This window comes from Aristolochia californica, unplaced genomic scaffold (genome assembly GCF_029961685.1).
Source record: "Aristolochia californica isolate CCGP_79_NKW_82.1479 unplaced genomic scaffold, dmAriCali1.0.hap1 SCAF_7, whole genome shotgun sequence".
In the NCBI taxonomy this organism is placed as follows: domain Eukaryota; kingdom Viridiplantae; phylum Streptophyta; class Magnoliopsida; order Piperales; family Aristolochiaceae; genus Aristolochia; species Aristolochia californica.
The window spans coordinates 4363454-4385309 of NW_027182268.1; the positions used below are offsets into that span (position 1 = coordinate 4363454).

The following is a 21856-nucleotide window of genomic DNA, read 5'->3' on the forward strand; positions in this document are numbered from 1 at the left end:
CAATTTTTTATTGATGTTCATCTGATTGTAATTATCTGGTGTCTCAGTGTCCTCCATTGTTATTTCTAATAGTTCTAATGGATTGAAGTACGAGGATGACGTCCACCAGACACTCTTTTATGTCAAGTGTATGGAATGTTACAACGGCTTTCTTCTCCCTTGTTCGTTCAACCAACAAGAATAATGGCAATGCTAGGGCTTCTTTCAAGGTTGCATGCAACACTCTTATAATCTTAATAAATATACATATATAAAGAGAACAATGTTTTGCGGGGTTATCAAACCACCTATATTGCTCCAGAAAAGGATTGCTCGCTCCAGGTTTTCAAGCTATAAATTACAGATGCAGCCAGACTACTGAAAGAGAACTACACTTAAATTTGGTTAGAAGTAATAAGTTCAAATTAGTTTACAAAGGCAACGAACTTGAGAAAAATAACTCAAGGTTTCCACAGTTTCATCGTACAATCTTCTCCATATGTGGCAACCAAATTCCTGTGAGGATGATGAGTGATGCCAATCGCATCCTTCTCATGAACCTATAATAAAGTAAAGCAAATTAGATCCTAGCCATCCCAATCACATCCTCCTCATGACCCTATTAGAAGAAGAAGAAGAAGAAAGGAAAAAAATAATAATAATCTACACCATGAAGTTCAAGATATAAACTCCCAGAACTACCACCCTAGAAAAGGCATGTGAAGAATTTTTAAGGATATTGAATTACCTTCATGAGATGTTCAAGTTTGCCAGATTGACAGCTGAAGCAATACAAATTCCTGCATAGCAAAGATAATTTTTTATGGTCAACAACTAATAGAGAAAATTGACGTGGGTAAAATAATGTTTTAGAACACTAAATATAATACAGGATATAACAGAGAATAACACTATCGCCACCCCCCCCTCTTCAATCGCTTGTTGTAAGGGGATGTCTCTCTTGATGTATTCTCTTTCTCTTTGAAATAAAATTATCACCGTTTCAAAAAATAACAATAAAAGATAACTAATGAAAGATCAAACAAATCCAAGCATGCATGCATGCTATTAATATAAAAATGAAGTCTTCCTTTTTCCAGACAAAACCTAACGTTGAATCTCACGCAGAAATGTAACTTTGTACTCCTAGTGTTGCTAAGCTCACTCGTACAGGAAACAAGTAAAAAGTAATACTCAGATCATGTAGACATTTTCAGCAACAAAATTTTATTTTCTCAAGCATAAAGTAGAGTTTTGCAATTTCCATCGAAAGCGGTGAAACATTCTGGATGCCCCCAAAAAAAGGATTCTTATTCTCAAACTGCTATTTATTTATTTTTATTCTCATCAGCACTGAAAAGAATTCAGGAAGAACAAGTACCTATCTTCACCAATGCAATAGATCCAGTCACACTTTGGTGAAACACAAGCTGCAACAAAATCTCCCCCTTCTCGTTTACCAGAGGAGAAGCTCTTGACAACCTGAAAAAGAAATAAAATAGAAAATGATTAACAGAGAAAACTGTTTTCTAACAATGATAAATCTGTCAACCATTACAGAAAAACAAGTCTTGTAATGGCACTCAAAAAAGTAAAAACAGATCCAACAAGCCATTTTCTAATCATGATTATTGCACAAAAGACAGGATAGAACAACACCAAAATTAGGTTTGAGCCTCAAAAGGCAACTATAAAAAAGCATTAACATCCAAAGTTGATCAACTTTTGCACAATAAAGAGGGCCAGCAAAAAATTGAAACACAACCAAATCAAAGTCAAGTAAAATCGACACAAAGATGTTAGCTTGAAGAAGCTAAATAAAACCCAAGTCATCAGAAGTCAAATGTCAACTAGAACACAGGAAAGTCATAAAGTAAAATATTTGACAGAAATGTTCCTGCTTCCTCGTGACTTGTGTGCGCACATGTATGTAGGTAAGACGAGGGCAGAAATGCAGGAGCAGTGAATAAATATAGAGCACCCAACTTCAATGATATTGTACTCCCCAACCACCTATGTGATTGATTACACTGGCAGACAACTTCATTCCAATGGACTTTTTCCTACTAGAATTTTTTCTGCCATGCAGGCTCTTAACCTATCAACGCCTTCCCCATCCAATTGCATATGGCTATCAGCACTAAAGAACCAATATTTGACAAAGAGAGACCTTTAGTACAATGCTGACTATGCAGAAGACCCAAGCTGTCCTCTAACATAAAAAAACAAGCTATCCACCATACTGTACTTGAAGACAAAGTCTGAGTTGTCAACTGAAACACATGATATTCTTGTTCTTTTCCTGAAAGTAGTACACAACTTCTATCTGAAACAAATATAAGTTTCTGTTTCTTGTTAGGGAAAGCAATAGGGTAGGTTACAACCCAACCCGCTTGAGGTAGGGATGGGGTACCAACGGGATTAGCCCTAAAACAAGACACGACCTGACTTGACCCAAGGTATAACTAAGCATATATTTTATTTTACAAAAACACCATCTATCTTACTGTAAATGATAGTATGAGAAGAAAAAAGAATAACACAAATTATGAGAAGGCAAAATGAGACAAATGGAAACCAGGCAAAGTTCACAGGGACAGGGTGGAAATGAATTTCAGGGATGGGTTGGTGGAGCAAGGACGGGGTTGGAACTCCAACTCTGTCACAGGTTTCCGCAGGGATGGGTTGGAAGAGCAAGGGCAGTGTTGGAACTCCAACCATGTCACAGGTTTCTGCAGGGACGGGTTGGTGGAGTTGGGGGTAGGGTTAGAACTCTAACCCTGTCACAGGTTTCCGTAGGTATAGGTTTGTAAGATGGTTTGGCAGGGCAGGGTCAGGTTTGGGCGACCCCATCTTTATTCAGACAGAAGCCGAACTTAGCAAAACAACAAATTGCTAACTTATCACAAGGCTACATAAACATACCTGGCCCTGAAGTGTCATGAGATAGATTGATGATGTCTTGTTACAAACAATTACATGATCCGCATTCTTGGGAAATAAATGTACTGAGTTCACAGATGCGTCACCTCCCTAATGGACCAAAGAATAGTTTTCTTTTAGATTCAAGAAACCAAGCTAACAGTGGATGAAAAAGAAACTTTTGACTCAATAAATACCCTTAAAGGAGGTGGTGGTTTGAAGGTTTGCAAGCAGTCAGTAGTCTTCATATCCCAGACCTGTGATGAACAGGAGTTGCCTATAAGGAGTCAACAGTGCAACAAAAAAGAATAGCAGAACTGAACATAGGAATCCAAGCAGACATATGAAAAGCATAGATCACCTTTACAGTGCAATCACTAGAAGCAGTAATTACACGACTCCCATCAATTGTAAAAATGGCATCATTCACGTATGATGTGTGGCCACGAAATTCTTTCAACAGCTTCCCAGACTTGAGGCCATGGATTCTGTCATCAATGAGAGGAATTCCATACTTAGATACTTATATCAACAACTAGACTAATTATAAATTCTGGTGAAACAGTATAGCACAAATTACAACATGGCATGACATACATGTAATACACAGTACAAACTTCTGGTTTTGTGTGTGTGTGTGTGTGTGTGTGTGTCTGTGTACATAGGATGAATTGCTTAGATGACATGCATTTGATTCTTTTTTTTAAGGCCCAAAAGGCCAACAAGCAAACAGTATAGACAGGAAAAAAAACATTTCCAGTTACAAGGGAGGAGCAAGAAGCGCCATGCATGGCAAGAGAAACAGCTTTACAGTTAGCAGCCCAAGACTGCTGCCAGAGGACCTGAGATGGGGGCTGAGGGGGAAGATTTGATCATAGACATGCTTGGCCTGTTTTTGGATCACATGCATTTGATGTAGAACCGGCCAAACCAAATAACTTGTGGGTAAATTTTCCTACAAGAATTTGTAGCCAATTCATTTTCATGCCTAAATTAGAATGATCGGTTGTTCACTTCAATCTATTAGGTTTCAAGTAGCAGTAGGCTAGGAGCATATGCCTCAATAAAACATTTGGAGCACATATAGATCTTTCGGCAGAACTGCAAGCCTTAACGCAAGGGCATATGATCTTTTGGACCAGAGTTCAAGGGCCTCTCCATGTTGAAGGCAATTCCAGCCGAGTAATCAATTGGTGCTCCCGGAAGGACCCACCATGGTGCCATTGGCCTTGTTTTTAGCTAAATCTGTTGTTTCTCGAGTCATGTTAATAGAACAGCCAATAGTGTGGCTGACTCTCTTGCTAATGAGGGGGTTTCCCTCCAATCCCTAATTGTTAGAGATCCCCCTAATTGTTAATGAAAATGCGCCTTCTCTCCCCCCTATCCCCCAAAAAAGGGCACCTACACAACAATTTTTTGTTCACATAATGCAATGGCCAAAACTAGCACCTGGAGTAAGTATATGTCACACATTTATCTCTTTGCTACTTAACACAACATGCATTTCAATTAGTAATTTGTGGAGGACCTTTCTCTTTTTCTTATCAATTGCATGTATTTGAATTATCCAGAAACAGATAAAGTTCACGATTATATAATGTGCATCAAACTGATGAAAAAAAAAACCTTAAGATTAGTCAATCATTTACCACCAAAGAACTAGAAGTAATGAAAACTAAAATTGCAAATCACTGAAACATATTTAAAACACTAAAGGCCGGAACTTAATTTTAACCATTCTGCCAACACATATATAACTAACATAGTAATCAATCACTACTCTAAAAAAATTGTTAGTTGGTAAAGGATGTTGGTCAAGAAATGCTCTTGACTTCTAAGGAAAACCTTGCTGTACTGTCAAAGGATGAACTTAGTATTTGGCTTCCATCTCGAGAGAATACTAGACTTGTTACACCCTGAGCATGGGCACGTTCAAGACGGCGCAGGCACTGTCCTGTCCTTACCCTCCAAACCTGCAAATTATTTTTGAGATATCTTAGATACACCATCAATAAACATGTGAAGTAAACAATATAGAGCAAATTCTTTACTTCTTGGTTTCTCTTTTTGGATGAGCAAATTCTTTTGGTAGCTTACTTGACAAGAAGCCTCCAATAGTTTGAACTAAAAGTTAAATGTCATATAAATAAAATATTGATCTCAAGAAATTTGTTAATAGGCGATCAAGGACACAAAATATTATACGACTCAAAAGAAACCATAGATAGAAATAATATAAAATGCATCTTATTAACCTTAATTTTCCCATCTTGTGACCCAGATGCAAGCATCTCCGAATCTCTGCTAAAATCAACACAAAGCACTGCATCCTCATGCATCATAAAAGCATCCTGCAGTTTTACACATCACATTAATTATCACATAGAACTCGCTTCCTCAAATTTTGGACTTAACAAATTACCACATAGGCACATACGACTTGCATGAAAATGAATATTGTTTTTCATCAAATGCTGTTCCTAGATATCAGAAGCTTTTGTCACTCACATCTGCCTGGTATTGAAGATCCTTCTTCAGCTTCCCACTGATGTGATCCCAAACCTGGAAATACACCCATGTAAGAGAACATGTCATTTGAAACTTTTCCACTTAGATTTGACTGATTTGTACCTCAATAAATCCATCAACAGAACATGAAACAAGGTACTGGCCATCTGGTGAGAAACGAGCAAACTCAGGATGGGTTTTGCTTCCAAACTGCAGATTGCCATACGATGTGAAACAAGTGAACAAGAAGAAAAGGCAAGAATCAAAAAGACAAAAAAATAAATAAAAAATCATAAGAAGCATATATACCAGATAAGTTAAGATAGAAGTGAAACAACCACTTTAAACACCCAAAAAAAAAAAATGAAACTAGTAAAAGTGTACTAGAAAATATCAATATTACCTTGATAGTGTGCACAAGGGTTGTTGGGTACATATCATCTTCATCTTGCTTCATGGCAGCAGTTCCTCGGAAGATGTCAAATTGTGTACCAGGTGGCAGTAATCCTGGAATTTAGTAATTTAGAAGTAGTCAGAAACATAAACGTATTTAAATCCTAATACTTGTGGATAACAAAAAAATGTGGGAGGGGAATAATAAATGTGTAACCTTGATGCTGTTGCCACTTCAGTGCCTGACCAATTAATGCCATTAAACGTGATGGTGGCACCACAGAAACTTCAGCAGCAAGACCTGGAAGAACCACAGAAGAGTTTTGTTCAAAAAAAGCTGCAACTGTGGATAACTAATAGGGGTACAACGTATAAACATTAAAAGCAGCAGTGGATTCACCTATCAGATAGATATAATGAATTACCAAATTAATAGATGTTGGTGCGAAGAAAGGTCCCACCATTCTTCGTTGTACATGTGTTTCAAATCTTAGAAAGTAATTGTGAGTGAGTAATCCGACACTAATTGGGCTTGGAAAGATATAATGTTTATCAGTTGGGAAGAAGCATCCTAACTTCAGCCAATAATTTTGCAAGGTAATGATACAACTTTAATATGGTATTTAGAGCAAATCCAAGCCTACCCATTTCTGTTTTTAGGCCCATACGTGTGTTCTGATAGTCTGTGTTCCCAGTGGCCCATGTGTATATTGTGTCCGTGTCCTAGGTCATGCTTATAGACCTGGACTTTAGGGGGACTATAGGTGAGTAAAAAATTCAACTAGTCCGGAGTCATATATGTACTGCCAATCTCAAGGTAATTATTTAAGAATGAAAAAAAGTAGTTGTTGTTGAACAATACTGTATCAGTTCAGACTTGCAAAGATGCCATGTTTATTAGTTGGCAACAGGCCTGCTATCTTTGACTAGTTATTTTGGGCCAAAAGACTTACTAACTTTAGCTAGTCATTTTAGGAAAAACAGCCCACTTCAATAATAGAGATCTAAGCACAGAGACACCTTAAAATTCTAAAACCATGTCAGTTGGAGAACGCATGCCTTGAGCAATTTGTGCACGGCGCTTCTCCTTAGACGCTTCTGGATATGCCTGTCACATGGAAAGCAATTTGCTTATATCTTAAAAGTTAATCATAAATTAAACAGAAACTCATTGATCTGTTAACAGCCTATAAGTAACAATTGAACCATAAATTTTCAGTTTCAGCCACTTCTAACAAAACATGTGTGATAACACAAAAATAGATTAAAATGATCACCTAACCGGTGATAAGAAGAAGTTCGTAGAACTCAAACTGAAATACGGTGGTTATGTAACATTTGGAGACAATAGCAAAGGTACCATCAAAGGAATTGGTAAAATGGCACCTCAACCTCTTTCACATCTGATGTCTATTATGTAGAAGGGTTGATGCAAGATTTACTTAGTATTAGTCAATTTTGTGACAAAGGTAACAAAGTCTCATTTGAAAAAGACAAATGCTTAGTAAAGAACAAAAACGATGCACTACTTCTAGAGGGACATAAAAATAGAAACCTCAATGTTGTGAATATAGTCGATTTACCCTCAGCTAGTGTCGTCTGTTTAGGTGCAAAAATTAATGAACCGTGGTTATGGCATAAGAGACTAGGACAAATAAATGTAAATTCCTTGAACAAATTAGTTAAGAAAAACCTAATGAAAGAACTACCAGATAATAAAATGCCAATATAGATTTTCACATCCTGATTATTTATTTAAAGTGAGATGGAAATAAACATGACAAAAGTCTACCATCATACTCAAAACCTGAAATATTTGTGTACAAGAAAATCTTTAAATCAATATAAGTGTCTAAGTTAGCAGTACAAATCTTGCTTGAAAATACCATTCACATTCTTAATCATCATACGGACAAGAGAAACTCATACACAATTACATGTGTGAACATTCTTGAAATAAGAATGAACTCCAAGATAATTATTTTTGGAAAGGAGAAAAGAATATTAATGTAACATGCCAGTGGTCAAATCAATAGAAATTTACACAAAACCCAGAAGCACCTCATGAGGATCAAAATATGTCCGAACAAGGAGATGCTCAAGACGCAAATATCTTTCAGGTTGCTCCTGTTTCATGACACCCATTGCTTGAGTTTGCCTTAGAATAGCACGTGCAGTATCCAATTCACGGAGTTCAATCATTTCTAGAACAATCTGTAATGCAGATAATTTGAGATTAAACACAACCCATGGAAAAAAATCGATCTGTACAGCAGATAATTTGAGATCAAATACAACCCTTGGACAAAAAATCAAATAGAACGACATAACATAAAGTTGAGTCAAACAAACAAAGATTAACAAAATAAAAGAGTTTCAGACTTTTCAACACAAAAAAGCTATAGGTAAATCTCTCCGATAAAAGCAAGACTGAACTGGCTGATTTGAACCAGGTTCAGGTAAATCTCTCCTATAAAAGCAAGACTGACCTGGCTGTTCGAACCAGGTTCAGTCTTACCCAGTCTCGTGTCCAGGTTACAAGTCTTAAAAACCTAGAGATGACTCAAACCCAGCTGACTCAGACAGCATTGTCTGTTTAACGAGCAAACTGGGAGGTCCGGCCAGTCAGCCGGCTCATATGCACATAGAGGAAGATTTCCCCCACAAGACAAGGGGAGGCGTGGATCAGCAATGGGTGGGGAGAATACCCCCTACCCTCGCTGCCGTCTCCCCCGCCTACACTGGAAAGGGAGGGGCAGTCTTTCATCTGTTGACAGGGGGTACAACATCGGGAGATCCCTCCCCCATTGCAATAAAGAAAATGAAGCCCAGCCCCCTTCTCCCTCTGTAATGCCAGAACAGTGAAGGCAGAAGCTTCTTCCCTTGAAATTTTTTGTTATTTTGTTATTTCTATTTTTAAGTTATGATGTCATCACACTTCGACTGAAGGTTGAACCCGGTTATATAAAAGTGAAAAAAAATGCATAACTGAGGAAATGCTCTGCAGATAAGAAACTAAGACAGCCTCAGATATGAGCAGCATAAAATAAAAACTAGAAATTAAACAAAGCTAAAATTTTCAGTACAAGAAGGGAGGGAGGGAGGATGAGAGGGAGGGAGGGGGAGAGAGAGAGATTCAAAATGCTAAAAAGTTCTTAGGCTCAAATTGATGCTCTCGAACTTAATCAGTTTTAAGACTCCGATGGTTTGGTTATGTGAACCAACAGAAGGAAAAGAATGGAGAATTTGCCACTCGTAAGAATCAAGGTGCTAATCATTATATATGGTACAGAGAAAGGACTGATTGGTTTATTAACGATGAAAGAATGAAAATAATGCAGAGACAAACCTGCTCATATAAGTCCTCCAACTTCTTCCTGGAAAGCTTTAGTTGTGCTACTTGAGGCAATATTGCATCCCACCTTCCACTATTGATATCAGCAACAAATGTTTCTAGGCTATCCACAGTATTTAAGGACACTTGACACTCACTCTGCAATGTCTGAAATGTTTGGTGCAAAGAATGTTCTTTGCAAAACTGAAGAACAATCTTAATCACACTGCAAGTTAAAAGAAAAAGGACAATTAGTGTTTTATACCCTCTCATTGGACTTGCTTAATAATTTATTTTTTATGACAGAAGTTGTTTGGAAATTGAATCAGAAAAACATTACCATAACGAAATTAAGAAAAAGTATTAAGATGCATCCATGACCAAAAACAAAACAAACACCTAATTCAGACAAGAAGAAAAGCTAGAATGACAGAAAATACCACTAGGGCAACAAGTCCACATATCAGAAATCCATGTCAGAACTTTCCATGCCCAAGCATTTCCTATCCAACTGCAGAACATGCAAATATAAATAAGATCCTCCCTGTCTTATACAAGTTGTTCTGAAGGGCATAATAAGCTTTGAATTCCAATCTTTGCTTGGACTTTGCCAGGACCAATAGGGTATCATGTAGAAAAGTGATTTGGCATAAAAAAAATACATTAAAAGTCATGTCTATAAAGATTCTAATTAGTAGAAAGTTCAACAGCTTTGTTTTGAAACTATGACTTTTTTCAATTTTTAAACCTAACAATTTTCTGTCTCATCAGTTCCATAAATGCAACAGCTCTTTGTTTGAGGAGAATCAAGTTGCCATTAGTATATTAATAAACAAAGCTAGAAGTGTGTTTAAAATGAAAAAAAGAAGAAGCAAGAATGAAGAAAAGAGCAATAGAATTGATTCTCTTTCAAATCATAGAACTTTTAACATCATAAAGATATCTAGAATCTTCTACAACAGCTTCGAGGCTACAGACAGAAAGGCTTAACTTAGAAACTGTTTGATGAAGTCTTTTTTATTAACTTTTTGCTACCTTAACATACATTTTTAAAACAACATCATAAAAGATAAGGAATGAGAAACCCAAAGCCGCAAGGATGTTGGATTGTCCGCGCCCAAAACCCAGAACAACACTCAAGTGATTGTCGAAGTAGCTGTTTTTTAGTCCTAGAGCACATTTGCCCTTCATAATTCCTGCAAGTGTATCCTAACACCTTAAAAATTAAAACAAGACCAAGCTCGGAGAGCACATTTGTCCTGCATAATTCCTGTAAATGTATCCAGACACCTTCCAAACTAAAACAAGACCAAGCTCAAAACAAAGTAACATTACATGCAATAACCAACTCTTTTTACTTTTTTAACTCATCTTACGCATGAAATATAAGTTGATCAGTTCCCTGTTTCCTTTTTTCACCTCAACCAGAGGGATGACGAACAGTGTACAGATTAACCAAAAAATGTAAAATTTTATACTCTTTAACCTCGAGCTTCTTCACCGCCACTCACGTATTTGCTGTCGACGGGTTTCCCAGGTGAGTAAAATTGAGTTTGAAGGAAAAACTATGGAAACAGCAATTTATTTTTTCTTCACAAACTTAAAATAACACATCAAACTTCGAGGTATTATAAAAAGAAACAGAAAAAAACAGAGAGAATTAGAGCCGAAACTTACTCCCGGGCTTCGATTTCTAAGGTAGACATGGTAATTTTGTAGTCTCCTCAAACCAAAAATCAACGCTCACACAACTTCAAAGCGTCTGAAACTAAAATCTCCGTGAAGCTCAGTGTTCAGTAATTGAAAACAAACAGAGAAGGCTCCCGCCGGAGTCTCTGTAGTTAAGCGATCTAGACTAAACGGACCGGATTCGGTCCTGGTACCGAATTGTATTCGAATCCGGTGATTCGGCAAGAACGGAGGTAGTCGGTTACGTCACACTGTTGGGGTTATCGTGAGCCGGAGACAGAAAAGGGAAAGAAAAGAAACAGACGAGAGAAAGAGGTAGAGAGGTATATCCCACCAGAGTTTCCAATAACCTCAAAGATATGGTAAGTTGCAATGTGCATTATATGAGTTAAAACAATCACCTTGTGTGTGGTTTGAACGATTTAGCTTGATTACGAAAAATAATGGCTTTCAACAAAGTAATTCAGGTTATACTTTATTCTTGAAACATCTCCTAAAAAAGTTAATGATTTCTATGTAGATGATATAATTATTACAAGAGATGACATTAAAGAGATGTCTAGACTCGGGGAACAATTGACAGCTAATTTTGAAATGAAGAATATTAGAAGATTAAAATATTTTTTTTGGAATTGAAGTAGTTAGATCAAAACAAGGTATATTTCTTTCTCAAATTAGATATATTCTAAATTTACGATCAAAAGTAGTGGATTATAAGCAAGTTGAGACTCCAATTGTCTAGAATGACAAGCTTGGAGAGCATGCAATCACGTGCCAACTATTAAAGAAAAATATAAAAAAATAGTTGGTAAGCTAATCTATTTATCCCATACTCAGTCAGATATAACTGATGTTTTAAGTATAGTGAGTCAATTTATGCATTGTTTTAGTGAAGATCATATGAAAATAGTAACTCGAATTCTTTGCTATTTAAAGTCATCCCCTGGAAAAGAGCTTATGTTCTCTACGAATTATCATCTAAATATTGAGGGTTATACGGATGCAGAGTGGGCAAGGAATGTTTTTGACAAAAAATCCATTTTAGGATAGTTCACTTTTTGTAGGCGGGAATCTAGTTAGTAAGAAGCAAAAAATAGTGCCATTATCATATCCGATTTGCTCTCAGTGCTTAAATGAACGTGTTTTATGATAACAAGGTAATTATTGATATTTCTCATAATCGAACTAAACAAATTGAGGTTGATCGACGCTTCATATCACCAGAAAGATATTCTACAACTCACTTGACAAGTAGGGCATAAAAGATATCTATGCACTAACTTTAGAGGGAATGTTGGCCTAGCTATCAATGAGAAAGAAAGAGTTTTCATTGTTTTATTAATGTCCAATACTCTATACATTAGAATTGGGGTGTGACAAATTTAAGTCTTAGCTGGTAGTAACCATCCCATTGAAATAATTATCTATTAGACATAGCGTCCTTCCTAGAGAAGTAAAACAAAAAAAAAAAAAACAAAATACTTATGGCCTGTAGACCCCAGCAAAAGGTTCATCAACAGATCCAATCCACAGAGCACCATTGTGTTCTTCAATTTCGCTTACAGAGAGTGTGCTGCCAGCCTGCAGGCTACCCACTTCCTGCAAGACTCCGCCCTGCGAGTTGAATTTCATTCCTATAACAGTACCTGTGCCTGGATTTGATGCCCTTCCTCCTGCAACGCCAACCCAGAATTCTCCTCTGGAGTTCCTTCTAATGTTATCTGGATAACCTGGGATGGAGGCAAACAGCTCGTAGCTCCCAGTTCTCGGACCTTGAAGCCAGTACCGCATCACTCTGGAAGTAGAAGTCTCGCTTACAAGGAGGAAGGATCTGTCTCTACTTACAGCCACTCCGTTGGCGAAAGGCAGACCTCTGAGCAGCACTCTCACTTGTCTCGTCCTTGGATTGTATGACATAACTCTCCCCGTTCTGTCTCCAGACGAGACCACCACATCGTGATCTCTGTTAACATCAAAGAAAGTGAATCAGAACTCAAAACTCCTTAATTGTTTCCAGTATAAGAGATTAAAAAATATATACAGGAAAAAGAAGGAAAAAAACCGTACCTTCTTGTGTACACGGCGCTTGAATCACTGAAGTAAACCATGCCGGTGGTCTGGTCGATGTCTACTGCGTTAGTGAAGATAAGGGATCGGCCTTCCACTGAAGTAACGATGGGAGTTGCGACTCCACCTCGAGCTCCGACTACCAAAAGCCCGTGATAGGCGTCGGCGACGTACAACTCGTCTGTTTCTCTGTTAAATTGTAAACCCAGAGGTCGCCCGCACTGACCTTCCAAGGAGGGGTCACTGGAGCCATCGCAAACGGCTCTATTCCTGAGAAGAAACAGCGGAAACAGACGTTAACCTTGAATACTATATCCTGTGCGTGATCATGCTGCCAATGCAGACAAAGCCATGCTCGATACATCAAGAACGTGGCGAATGAGAAAGAAGAAGCAATGGGGATTAGTTGAAATATACCTGTTTGGTTGAGTAGCATACCCCACCCAGCCGGAGCCATTCCACCTCATCACCCGGCCATCGGAGGTTCCTGTGTAGGGGCCACCGCCGGCGTTATCAAAGGCGAAGCTCTCAGGCCCAACGGCTCCAACGAGCCGCAATCGCCGATACTGTTGCTGGAGAGAAGGACCAATGTTGGCGAAGACGACAGCCAGTAGCAGCAGAAACACTACTCGGGAAGACGCCATGGATTTGCTCAAGAGTGAAGACAACAGATTAGATTTTTCTGACGGGATAGACGTGATGCACGTATATATAGAGATGGTGCCGGGGTTGTCGCGAGCAGTCGATCTTAATTGCACTGGGACTAGGATTTGGTGTTGCAGTTCAACCACGATTCTCTCGCAAATCCTTGAATCTGTATTTATTTTTAGTATGGTTAACTAGGTAGAAACTGGAATTACTCAGGGCTGAGGAAATCACAAACAGAATCACACTGTGAGTTGTCCACGAAAAGATTAAAGATATCCTGCAATGGACGGCATTCTCTGCGGGGGAGTTGCGTGACCTACTTGCAGGTTTTCCAAGGAAATAATAGCAAATTCTCTTTTGTAAATCTGATTTAGCAAATAATAGCAAATTTATGGACTTAGATTTCTACTCTCTTTTTTCTTCTTATAATATAGGTAATGTCACACATGTTCAACCACTATTAAGAAAAAACGCATGACACATTGTAAGTTTGACAAAATATTCAATTTGACGACGGTTGGAAAATAGAGTCTAAGCCCATCCGACCAAGGAAGACCCATATATCTAAATATATTAGAAAATGGGCCTAAACCCATAAGACCAAAGAAGACCCATGCAACCCAGAGATATAGAAGACGGGTTCAAGAACCACAAATCAAGGAGAAGGCCCATAAGCCCACATACAAGATGACAAGATGGTAAATAAAGGGTCATCTTATAGAGATGATATTGATGTAATTAAGTTAAAGTTACAGGGTTTTTGAGCATTTTGAAAGGAATCTGACTATTCTCTTTTTTAATAAATCTCAATAGCCGATTCCACTTATTCTAGTATATGTTGATTATATCGTCGTTACAGGAGATAATATTATTTTTATTAATCATATTAATGGATTCTTAAAATGTGTTTGAAAACGATGAACTAAAAATTCATTCAAATATTTCTTAGGTATTAAAGCCGACTATCACGGTGGGATTACTACTTTATCTCAAGTGAAGTATGTCACTTAATTGATCGATAAAGCTAAGTACATTAACATATACTTTCACTAGCAATTTGCCACTTTCTCTTGGAGTCTGGCAGGTACATTTCAATACTTAAACTTTGATAAGGCCTGATATTGCCTTGTTATTAACCAGGTATGTCCATTTATTCACTCTCTTTGTAATGGCGGACTCTTGTTGTCTCCAGCAAACGCGTTATAATGGCGGACTCTTGTTGACTCCATCAAATTTTCACTTTTGGAGTACGGAAGGAAGATCTCCAAACACCCTAAGGCTAATCGGTACGATTTGTGGTTTTCTCTGTTCTTAATCTGGCACATGGTTGGGATCTCAGATGCACACATGGTATCTGTAGAAATTCCTGCAAGAATTCAAACTCATCCGCCTTCCGTTCTCCCACCGCTTAATCACAGTGGTTGGTACTGAAACTTCTCTCCCTCTGCCTTTAATTGATCCTCCCCAACTTGGCATTTCTTACAGAAGGGGACCAATTTAAGAGAACCTACCAGTGTTAGCAACAGTGCTGCAGGATTGTCACAAGGCGACCAAATAGTGTAATCAATGAGCCTGCCGTTTAATATTAATGTCCGGTTGTTGGCTGTGCATAACATTCTTCTGATGGGACATGAACCAAATTAAAGTCATCCAGGCACCCAGTACTAGACTGGCAGTTATCCTATGTATGTTTTGCCAGAATTTGACTAAGACCCCTCAGAATCAAATCCTGGCACCTTGCTGTAAGATATTGGTCACATAAAGTCACTACTTTAGGCAAAAGACTGTTTGAAGGAGAGTTTGATACTTGAGACAACACCTTTGGGGAGGCAGAGTTTGGTCTTCTTGGCCCTGTGTCCTTGATTATAGATCAGAAGAGATGAGAGCAACATTGGGAAAATAATGTTAGTATTTAAATTTTTCATCAACCAAATGCTAGAAGATCAATTAGGGTTTAGGGTGTCTTGGCTTTGTTTGTGACAAGCAGGAGGATCATTTTCAGGTTTGCAAGTCCTACTTAATCCTGAAAACAGTGCTTGTGAAGTAGCTATTAGGAGACTTTGAACATCTTGCACATATAGAGATTCAGATAATTTCTATCAGAAACTGGGCTAGATCACAGTAACTAGCATTAAGATGGTGTGAAGTCATGATGCAATTCTGTAACATAAAAAATCCAACCCAAATGTCCAATCTCACTAACCTCTTTCCAGCCCTATGGGTGCTGGAAATATGTAACTTACAAAGTTAAGCCATCACCATTTAGCCAGGAAGAAAAACAAAGCCTTTTACATGTCACGCTCTCCCCCAAAAGAAACCAGTGAAACAAAAGAATCCCAGCACCCAAGACCCCTTTATAAAATAAATGTTTCACTCACAATTTACATACAAATTAATAAAATCTATATTTTTTAATACACAATTTTGTAGCGGTATACAGATCCCTCAACCCAAACCCTTCAACCAATGTCACTTGATCTGATGATGTTTTAGAGAAGCTTCTAAGGAGACAAAAGGTACCGGAAACTAAACTCATATGGAATTACTTGTATGTACTGTGAATTTCTCTCCTTTCTCCCGCTTTCTAGACACCTTATTGCTTCCTTTTCCAATCCACCTGGTAGTTGGAGGCATATCCAATCCAGTAATGACTCCATATCCTTCGCAAAATCCAGAAGGTACCAATCTAACAGCTTTGGTATTGCTACTTTTGCCGTGGTGATGCTAACAGCTGCCTGTAGGTAGTCTCTTTTTGCTAGATGTAATTCATGCTCCACATGAGATGCAGTATACACTCGGACCTTCAGAGTTCACAAACTACGATTTCAATTAAACTTCTCATATTACTTAACCAATACAGAACCTGTCTTTGGAGTTTGAAGCTATCATTATAGGTGTCATGTCATCAACAAATATAAACAAGGTTCACTACCAAAGATAACAGATACAAAAAAAATTTAAGATATCTTCTGGTAAATGTGCAGAGGAGCATCTTTTATGTCGTCTTTGACCATAAAAAAAGAGTTCATGAATTTATGAATTATACTTTTAATTTCCCTGGAAAACCACAGATGTTTTTATATAACAAATATATATGACAACAAGTTCTCTATTGCAACCAAAGTCCCAAGTATGCAGACATAGATTTTCCATCTTTGAAAGGTCATATTAAGAGAAAAACACTGCCATTGAACCAACTATAGAGGAAAATTTGACCAACTTACAGCAGGTGAGGACCAACTTCCACATGAGAGGGCAAATGTAACCAAAGGTTCTGGCCAGTCCAAACCAAACACAGTCCTCATTATCACTTCATCATTTCTGAAACCTTTGGGGTTTGTCTGTCATGAACGATAAAGAAATTATATCTTCATTATTATTAATGAACATTTTCACCCACTATTGGATAAAAGGGTAATAACTACCACCATTCAAAGAAAAGTACTTACATATTTTGAGTATGGCAGTCTCAAGATGAAGTGCTCAATTGTCATTGCATTAAGCAAGTGGCCGCCCACATTTATTGTTGCCTGCACCAACATTAGATACTTTAATGCATTGCTTAGGTTCCCTGACTAATTCCATAGTGAAGAGATTATCATTGTCCAGTCTCACAACAGCATACTTGAATGAAGCCCATACCTTTCGCATCAGTGCAACAACCATCTCTGGACTTCCAGGTATCCCATGCTCGAGTAAGGCCTGAACCAAAACTACAACACTATAAACATGAACTTTTCATACAAGAGGGAGCGTTTCCCAGATATGGGTGGCAGATATTTGAAATGAAACGATAGGAAATAAAGTGAAACTGCAAAATGGTTGGGGATACAGTTTTCTTAAGAAGGAAAGCCCACTCATTTTTTAGAACTTAGAAAAAGAATAAGGAAAGCCAATGAATTTTCAGACTGCAATCAGAGTTTTGCAATCCAAATAAAGGAAAAAATAAATTAAAGAAAGTAATTTCATAATTAATCTCAGTTACCAATAAATTGCTTACATTCATCATGCAGGAATTATAGATGTTGATCCAGAATGCAAGCTTCTGTTGATGGGTAAGCCCCCGTAAATCTGCTGAAGCAAGATTTCCCAATAGGATCCTGATCCCATTCAAATGAAAAAATCTGGGTGCTTAAAATAGGTAGCATGCAGCACACATGAAAGATAATCTGGACCACATTGATACAAAATACTCACTTTAATCGTTGAATAAGAAATGCTGAACCAATAATCCGGTTTGAAATGATTGAGCTTGCTTCAACAGCACGGAGGGTTTTGTAAAGACCGATATCCTTCTTTCCGAAATCAGAACAAATTCCATATGGATCTTGAAATTCCATGTTTTCAGAACCTTCACCAGAGGTGTAAGAGCCCGAAATAGAAGGCAGCATCTCCGACTCCATTGTTGTCGCTTTTGGTGTGCTCATCCTCAAGAAAATACTTAAAAGGCACTTCAATATGTCTTCAGAAACTTTATTTGGACTTTCGACTTCTGGTACCGATTCCTTAGGTGTATTAGTGCTTGCCTCCACTCTCTCATGGTCCACTAATCGGCAATCTAGCTGGCATAGAAACCCATATGTGCTTCAGATTCTAATCCCAATGTCATACTTAGGCTTAAGAAAACTGTTACCTGTAACTTGAGAGGTTCCACACACTTCTCAGTCGCATTGGGTTCTACAGCTGTTTTCTTCAAGGCTGTCTGGCTTCTAGCAGGTTTCTGTTGAGATGTTTGCTTGTTGTTCTTCCTAGGATTAGCACTTGAACGGTTCTCTTTTCCCCTACCATCTTCAACAACAACTGAATGAGAATTGAGCTTCTTCGGAGTTTTTATTCCATTAATAGGTCGATTAGGGAGACGTCCAACTCGGGCAGGAAGATCCAATGATGATTGACTGGTACTGGAAGGATCATCAGCGGTGGAAGGACTAGGCCCCTCCATTGATGACTCCAGGCCTGCTGTATTAGAAGAGGATTTGGATTGGTCTATCTTCAGTATTCTCGAAGGATTCTGATCAAATAAATCTATCGCATTTTCAATATTTTTCTTGGAACTTGATATAAATACAGCTTCTTGATAGAGGCCCTGCCGGAAATTCACAACTTGCTCTTCAAGCCTTACAACTTCCTCTTCAAGAACAGCAACCTCTGCAAGAAGCTCTAATGTCTGCAGCAACGGAATAATGCACATTAACTCCAATTAAGAAACTGGCTCCCATTAATAAGGCCCTTCGTAAAAATCAGAGAGTTTGAATAAGACCAGATTTGAAAAAGAAAAAGTGCCAACATGATGTTCTATTGCAGCACGCAGCAGGGAATCAAGGACAGTTTTTATAAACTTGAGGATTTCATAGAAGATCAACCTCTAGGACAGAACCCACTCCTCTGTCGAAAAAATCTGTTTAAAGAATTAGCCTTCTCAAAGATAACCATTCGAGGGAGAAATTCCATCATGAAAGAATAGTCCAAATAATTAAAAACAATTAACAATTTTTCTGAATCTCTATCTCCCAAAACATCATAATTTGTACATAAGAAAAGAAAATAAAACGTCAATCTGGTTGTAACAAACAGAGACTGAATGCCATAAATTTATTTGGGGTTCCTCGGAGCGCATTATATAAAGCCTAAAAAGAGAGATTTGTTGCAATGTTGCTTAATTGACTTCCAAGTTCGCTACCAATGCAATAGGTAAAAAAATTCGGCTCCCGAACAGAATCGCAAATAACAAAGACAGTTGCTTCATTGCCCCTCCGAGTTTACTACTAATGCAACGGAAAAGTTTGCTTGTAGTTTTCTCGCTGTTTCAGGAGAGTTATGAGGTACCAAAAATAAAAGGCGAAAGGAAAGAGAAAAGGGTATCAGCTTACGTAAGGGGGAAGATAAGGAGGAAGCCGAGGCAAAGCTCCCAAAGGTCTTGTAAAAGCCCTCTCCAGTGCTCTGTGAACATTCTCTTCTTGCCTTAACTTCTTCTTTAGCTTATCAACCTGTGAAGTTACTCCCGGAAGAAGGAAAAGAACAATCAAGACAGAATGTCAAAGGTGATAAAACATTGAAATCTTTGTGGCGGAAATTGCCAGTAGAAAGATCTGTACATCTTGCTGCAATGCCATTTTTCTCTCTCGGCTTGAGTAGCGACGAGTGGCTGGCTGCTCATTGTCCAGTAATCTTGTCCTCTGCATCTCCACTTTCACCTTCTCCTTCAAAACAATCAATGGAATATCAGAAAAATCCACCCAATAAGCTGAAAAAGAAAAAAAAAAACTCACAACACGTTTTAAATAAAACAAATACCTACTTTGTCACGTCCGGGAGGAGATTTGGTTGCCTGCAATAGAAAAACAGATCAAATACTATCTCCCTCTCTAGAAAAACCAAAAAAAACTGGAAGATTTTCAGATTGAATTCACCGGCACAATAATGGTATTTCTTGTTTTCAAATGAAAACGAATGACTAAAACAATTTTTGGTTGGCAAACAGAACATTTACGAATAAGGAAATCAAATCTAGACATTTTCTTCAGATATTGAGTTCTCCGAGAAAATGAGAGAACCCATTACAAACTTTTGTGTTCAAGATCGAACCGATTCAAACTTTTTATAAGATCGAAAACGATTCAAAAATTCGTGTTTAAAATAAAAAAACGAATCAAACGTTCTCAGCAACATCAGTTGAATATCCAACAGAGCAGTAGCCTACTTTCTCATGTTTCATTGGAGTCTTCATGGTCTGCAACGTCGTTCTCACTCTAGTATTCATCTCTACTCCCTGTAAGAACAGAAAAGAAAAGCTGTTAAACCATCAATACCCATAATCCCACAACAAACACAACAAAAACAAAAAAAAAGAAAAGAAAAGAATACCAAGCATCTTCAAAAATCAAAATTTTCAGAGGAGCGTATCATTAAATGAAAGAAGCCAACAGAGAGAGAAGGAGAGTGAGAGAGCATAAGACCTTGAGAAGCAGAAAAGCTTCATTCCTTTTTAATCCGCGCGGGAAACTTGAATGCACGGCGAAAAGACCAGAATCAGCGTTCCTCGATAGGAGGGAAAAACAACAAAATTTGCAGTAGAATACGACGAAACCTGAGTCTGCAATTCATTGAAGGAAGAGAAGAAGAAGCAGAAGCCGAAGCAAAGTCTCCTCAGCGACGAAGAGACGGAGATGAAAAGATAGAAAAGGAAGATAACAAAAGAGAGAGAGAGAGAGAGAGAGAGATTTTTGAAGGTGAGAAGTGCAGACTGACAAGGCAAAGCTGAGCGAGTGAAGTAGTGGCTCTCTGTCATGAAAACAACGGTTGCTTTTCCAAAAACCCATGCGCATCCCCAGCGTACTTTAGAACTCTCATATCGTGTCCCATGGGTACGATCTGCCACTCTACTCTCGGGCCCACCCCTCTCCTGATGACGTACTTCCAGGTAAAAATCCAATTTCAACAATAAAAATTCAAATAAATGATTGAATCTCGCGGTGGCCCACAAATAGAGTAGGAAACAGTCATACTCGCGCGAGCACGTTTCACATTCACCGTTTGGTCATCATCACAAGCACACATGCGCTGTTCTTTTCTTTTCCCGACTCAATAGAAAAAGAAAAATATTCTCTTTTATTCTCTTAGAATACCTAAAATACCCTCCCAATCCATGTTTTGTTTGCCAATTCCCCCCAATCACCAAAAAGAGCTCAAAATGCCTTTCTCTTTTAGAAATCACAATTCCGTAGATTCCAAATCTCTCTCCTGACCGACGGAAAATGACAAATCCTGTATAAAATTATTTTCTTTTCCGAGAAACGGGATTCCCACTGAAAGACAATTCTCTAATCTCTCATCTAAATCCTCCGCGTAGAAAATCAACGGTAGCCAACAGTGGCATTTGTCGTAAAAAGAGTCACCACCCTGGTCATTTCCATCGCCGTCTAATTCTTTCTAATTTTTTCACCACTTGTCAGTAGAATCCCTTTTTTTTTTTTTTCTGGAAAATCAAAAGAAGGTGCCGACGGGAAAATCATCTTTCCCGTTTTGCCCCTGGTACTGAAACTGGAAAGCGATCGTGGGACCGATTATTTCTCCGGTCGACGACGGCGTCGGCGATCGCTCGCTGTCTTCCCCAAAGCCGAATTAAATCAACCCCAACACTCCAGTCTGAACCAACCGCCATTTTTTCTTTTTCTCCGAAGAACTCGACTCCATGATTCGAATCACAGATCCAAGCTTCCAACCTCTGCACTTCGTAAGAGCTTTCGGCGTCTCGCGTGCCTGAGATGCCACGTGATTTCACTCATCCTCTGCCGTCCTCCCATCTTTTAATCTTTG

The 21856-nt window shown here is 38.3% G+C and overlaps 3 protein-coding genes across 5 annotated transcripts; all 3 read right to left on the bottom strand.

Annotated features, from left to right (window-relative positions):
- Positions 1 to 253: 253 nt before the first annotated feature.
- Positions 254 to 11115, bottom strand: LOC137936658 (suppressor of mec-8 and unc-52 protein homolog 1-like). The gene is made up of 16 exons (XM_068781469.1): positions 10814 to 11115; positions 9152 to 9362; positions 7864 to 8016; positions 6862 to 6910; positions 6020 to 6103; positions 5813 to 5916; positions 5533 to 5619; positions 5410 to 5463; positions 5157 to 5252; positions 4747 to 4874; positions 3263 to 3389; positions 3099 to 3158; positions 2905 to 3012; positions 1361 to 1461; positions 728 to 779; positions 254 to 539 (listed from the first exon to the last, which is right to left on the bottom strand). Exons 1-16 carry the CDS (start codon positions 10840 to 10842, stop codon positions 441 to 443), a joined length of 1542 nt encoding a protein of 513 aa, XP_068637570.1. The 5' UTR covers positions 10843 to 11115; the 3' UTR covers positions 254 to 440.
- A 1192-nt stretch (positions 11116 to 12307) lies between these two features.
- LOC137936247 (protein STRICTOSIDINE SYNTHASE-LIKE 10-like) lies at positions 12308 to 13536 on the bottom strand. Its single transcript, XM_068780820.1, has 3 exons — positions 13310 to 13536; positions 12893 to 13162; positions 12308 to 12788 (listed from the first exon to the last, which is right to left on the bottom strand). Exons 1-3 carry the CDS (start codon positions 13534 to 13536, stop codon positions 12308 to 12310), a joined length of 978 nt encoding a protein of 325 aa, XP_068636921.1.
- A 2126-nt stretch (positions 13537 to 15662) lies between these two features.
- LOC137936703 (uncharacterized) lies at positions 15663 to 20805 on the bottom strand. Of its 3 annotated transcripts, none has more exons than XM_068781536.1 (13): positions 20628 to 20801; positions 20497 to 20542; positions 20241 to 20309; positions 19839 to 19868; positions 19636 to 19740; positions 19411 to 19527; positions 18174 to 18707; positions 17738 to 18102; positions 17541 to 17640; positions 17183 to 17242; positions 16990 to 17070; positions 16765 to 16881; positions 15663 to 16341 (listed from the first exon to the last, which is right to left on the bottom strand). In XM_068781536.1, exons 1-13 carry the CDS (start codon positions 20642 to 20644, stop codon positions 16042 to 16044), a joined length of 1941 nt encoding a protein of 646 aa, XP_068637637.1. In that variant the 5' UTR covers positions 20645 to 20801; the 3' UTR covers positions 15663 to 16041. The 3 variants fall into 3 exon arrangements, with proteins under 3 accessions (XP_068637637.1, XP_068637638.1, XP_068637639.1); XM_068781538.1 differs by having other exon boundaries at positions 16211 to 16357; positions 20628 to 20805; XM_068781537.1 differs by lacking the exons at positions 20497 to 20542; positions 20628 to 20801 and having other exon boundaries at positions 15664 to 16341; positions 19835 to 19868; positions 20241 to 20293.
- Between the last annotated feature and the right edge of the window lie 1051 nt (positions 20806 to 21856).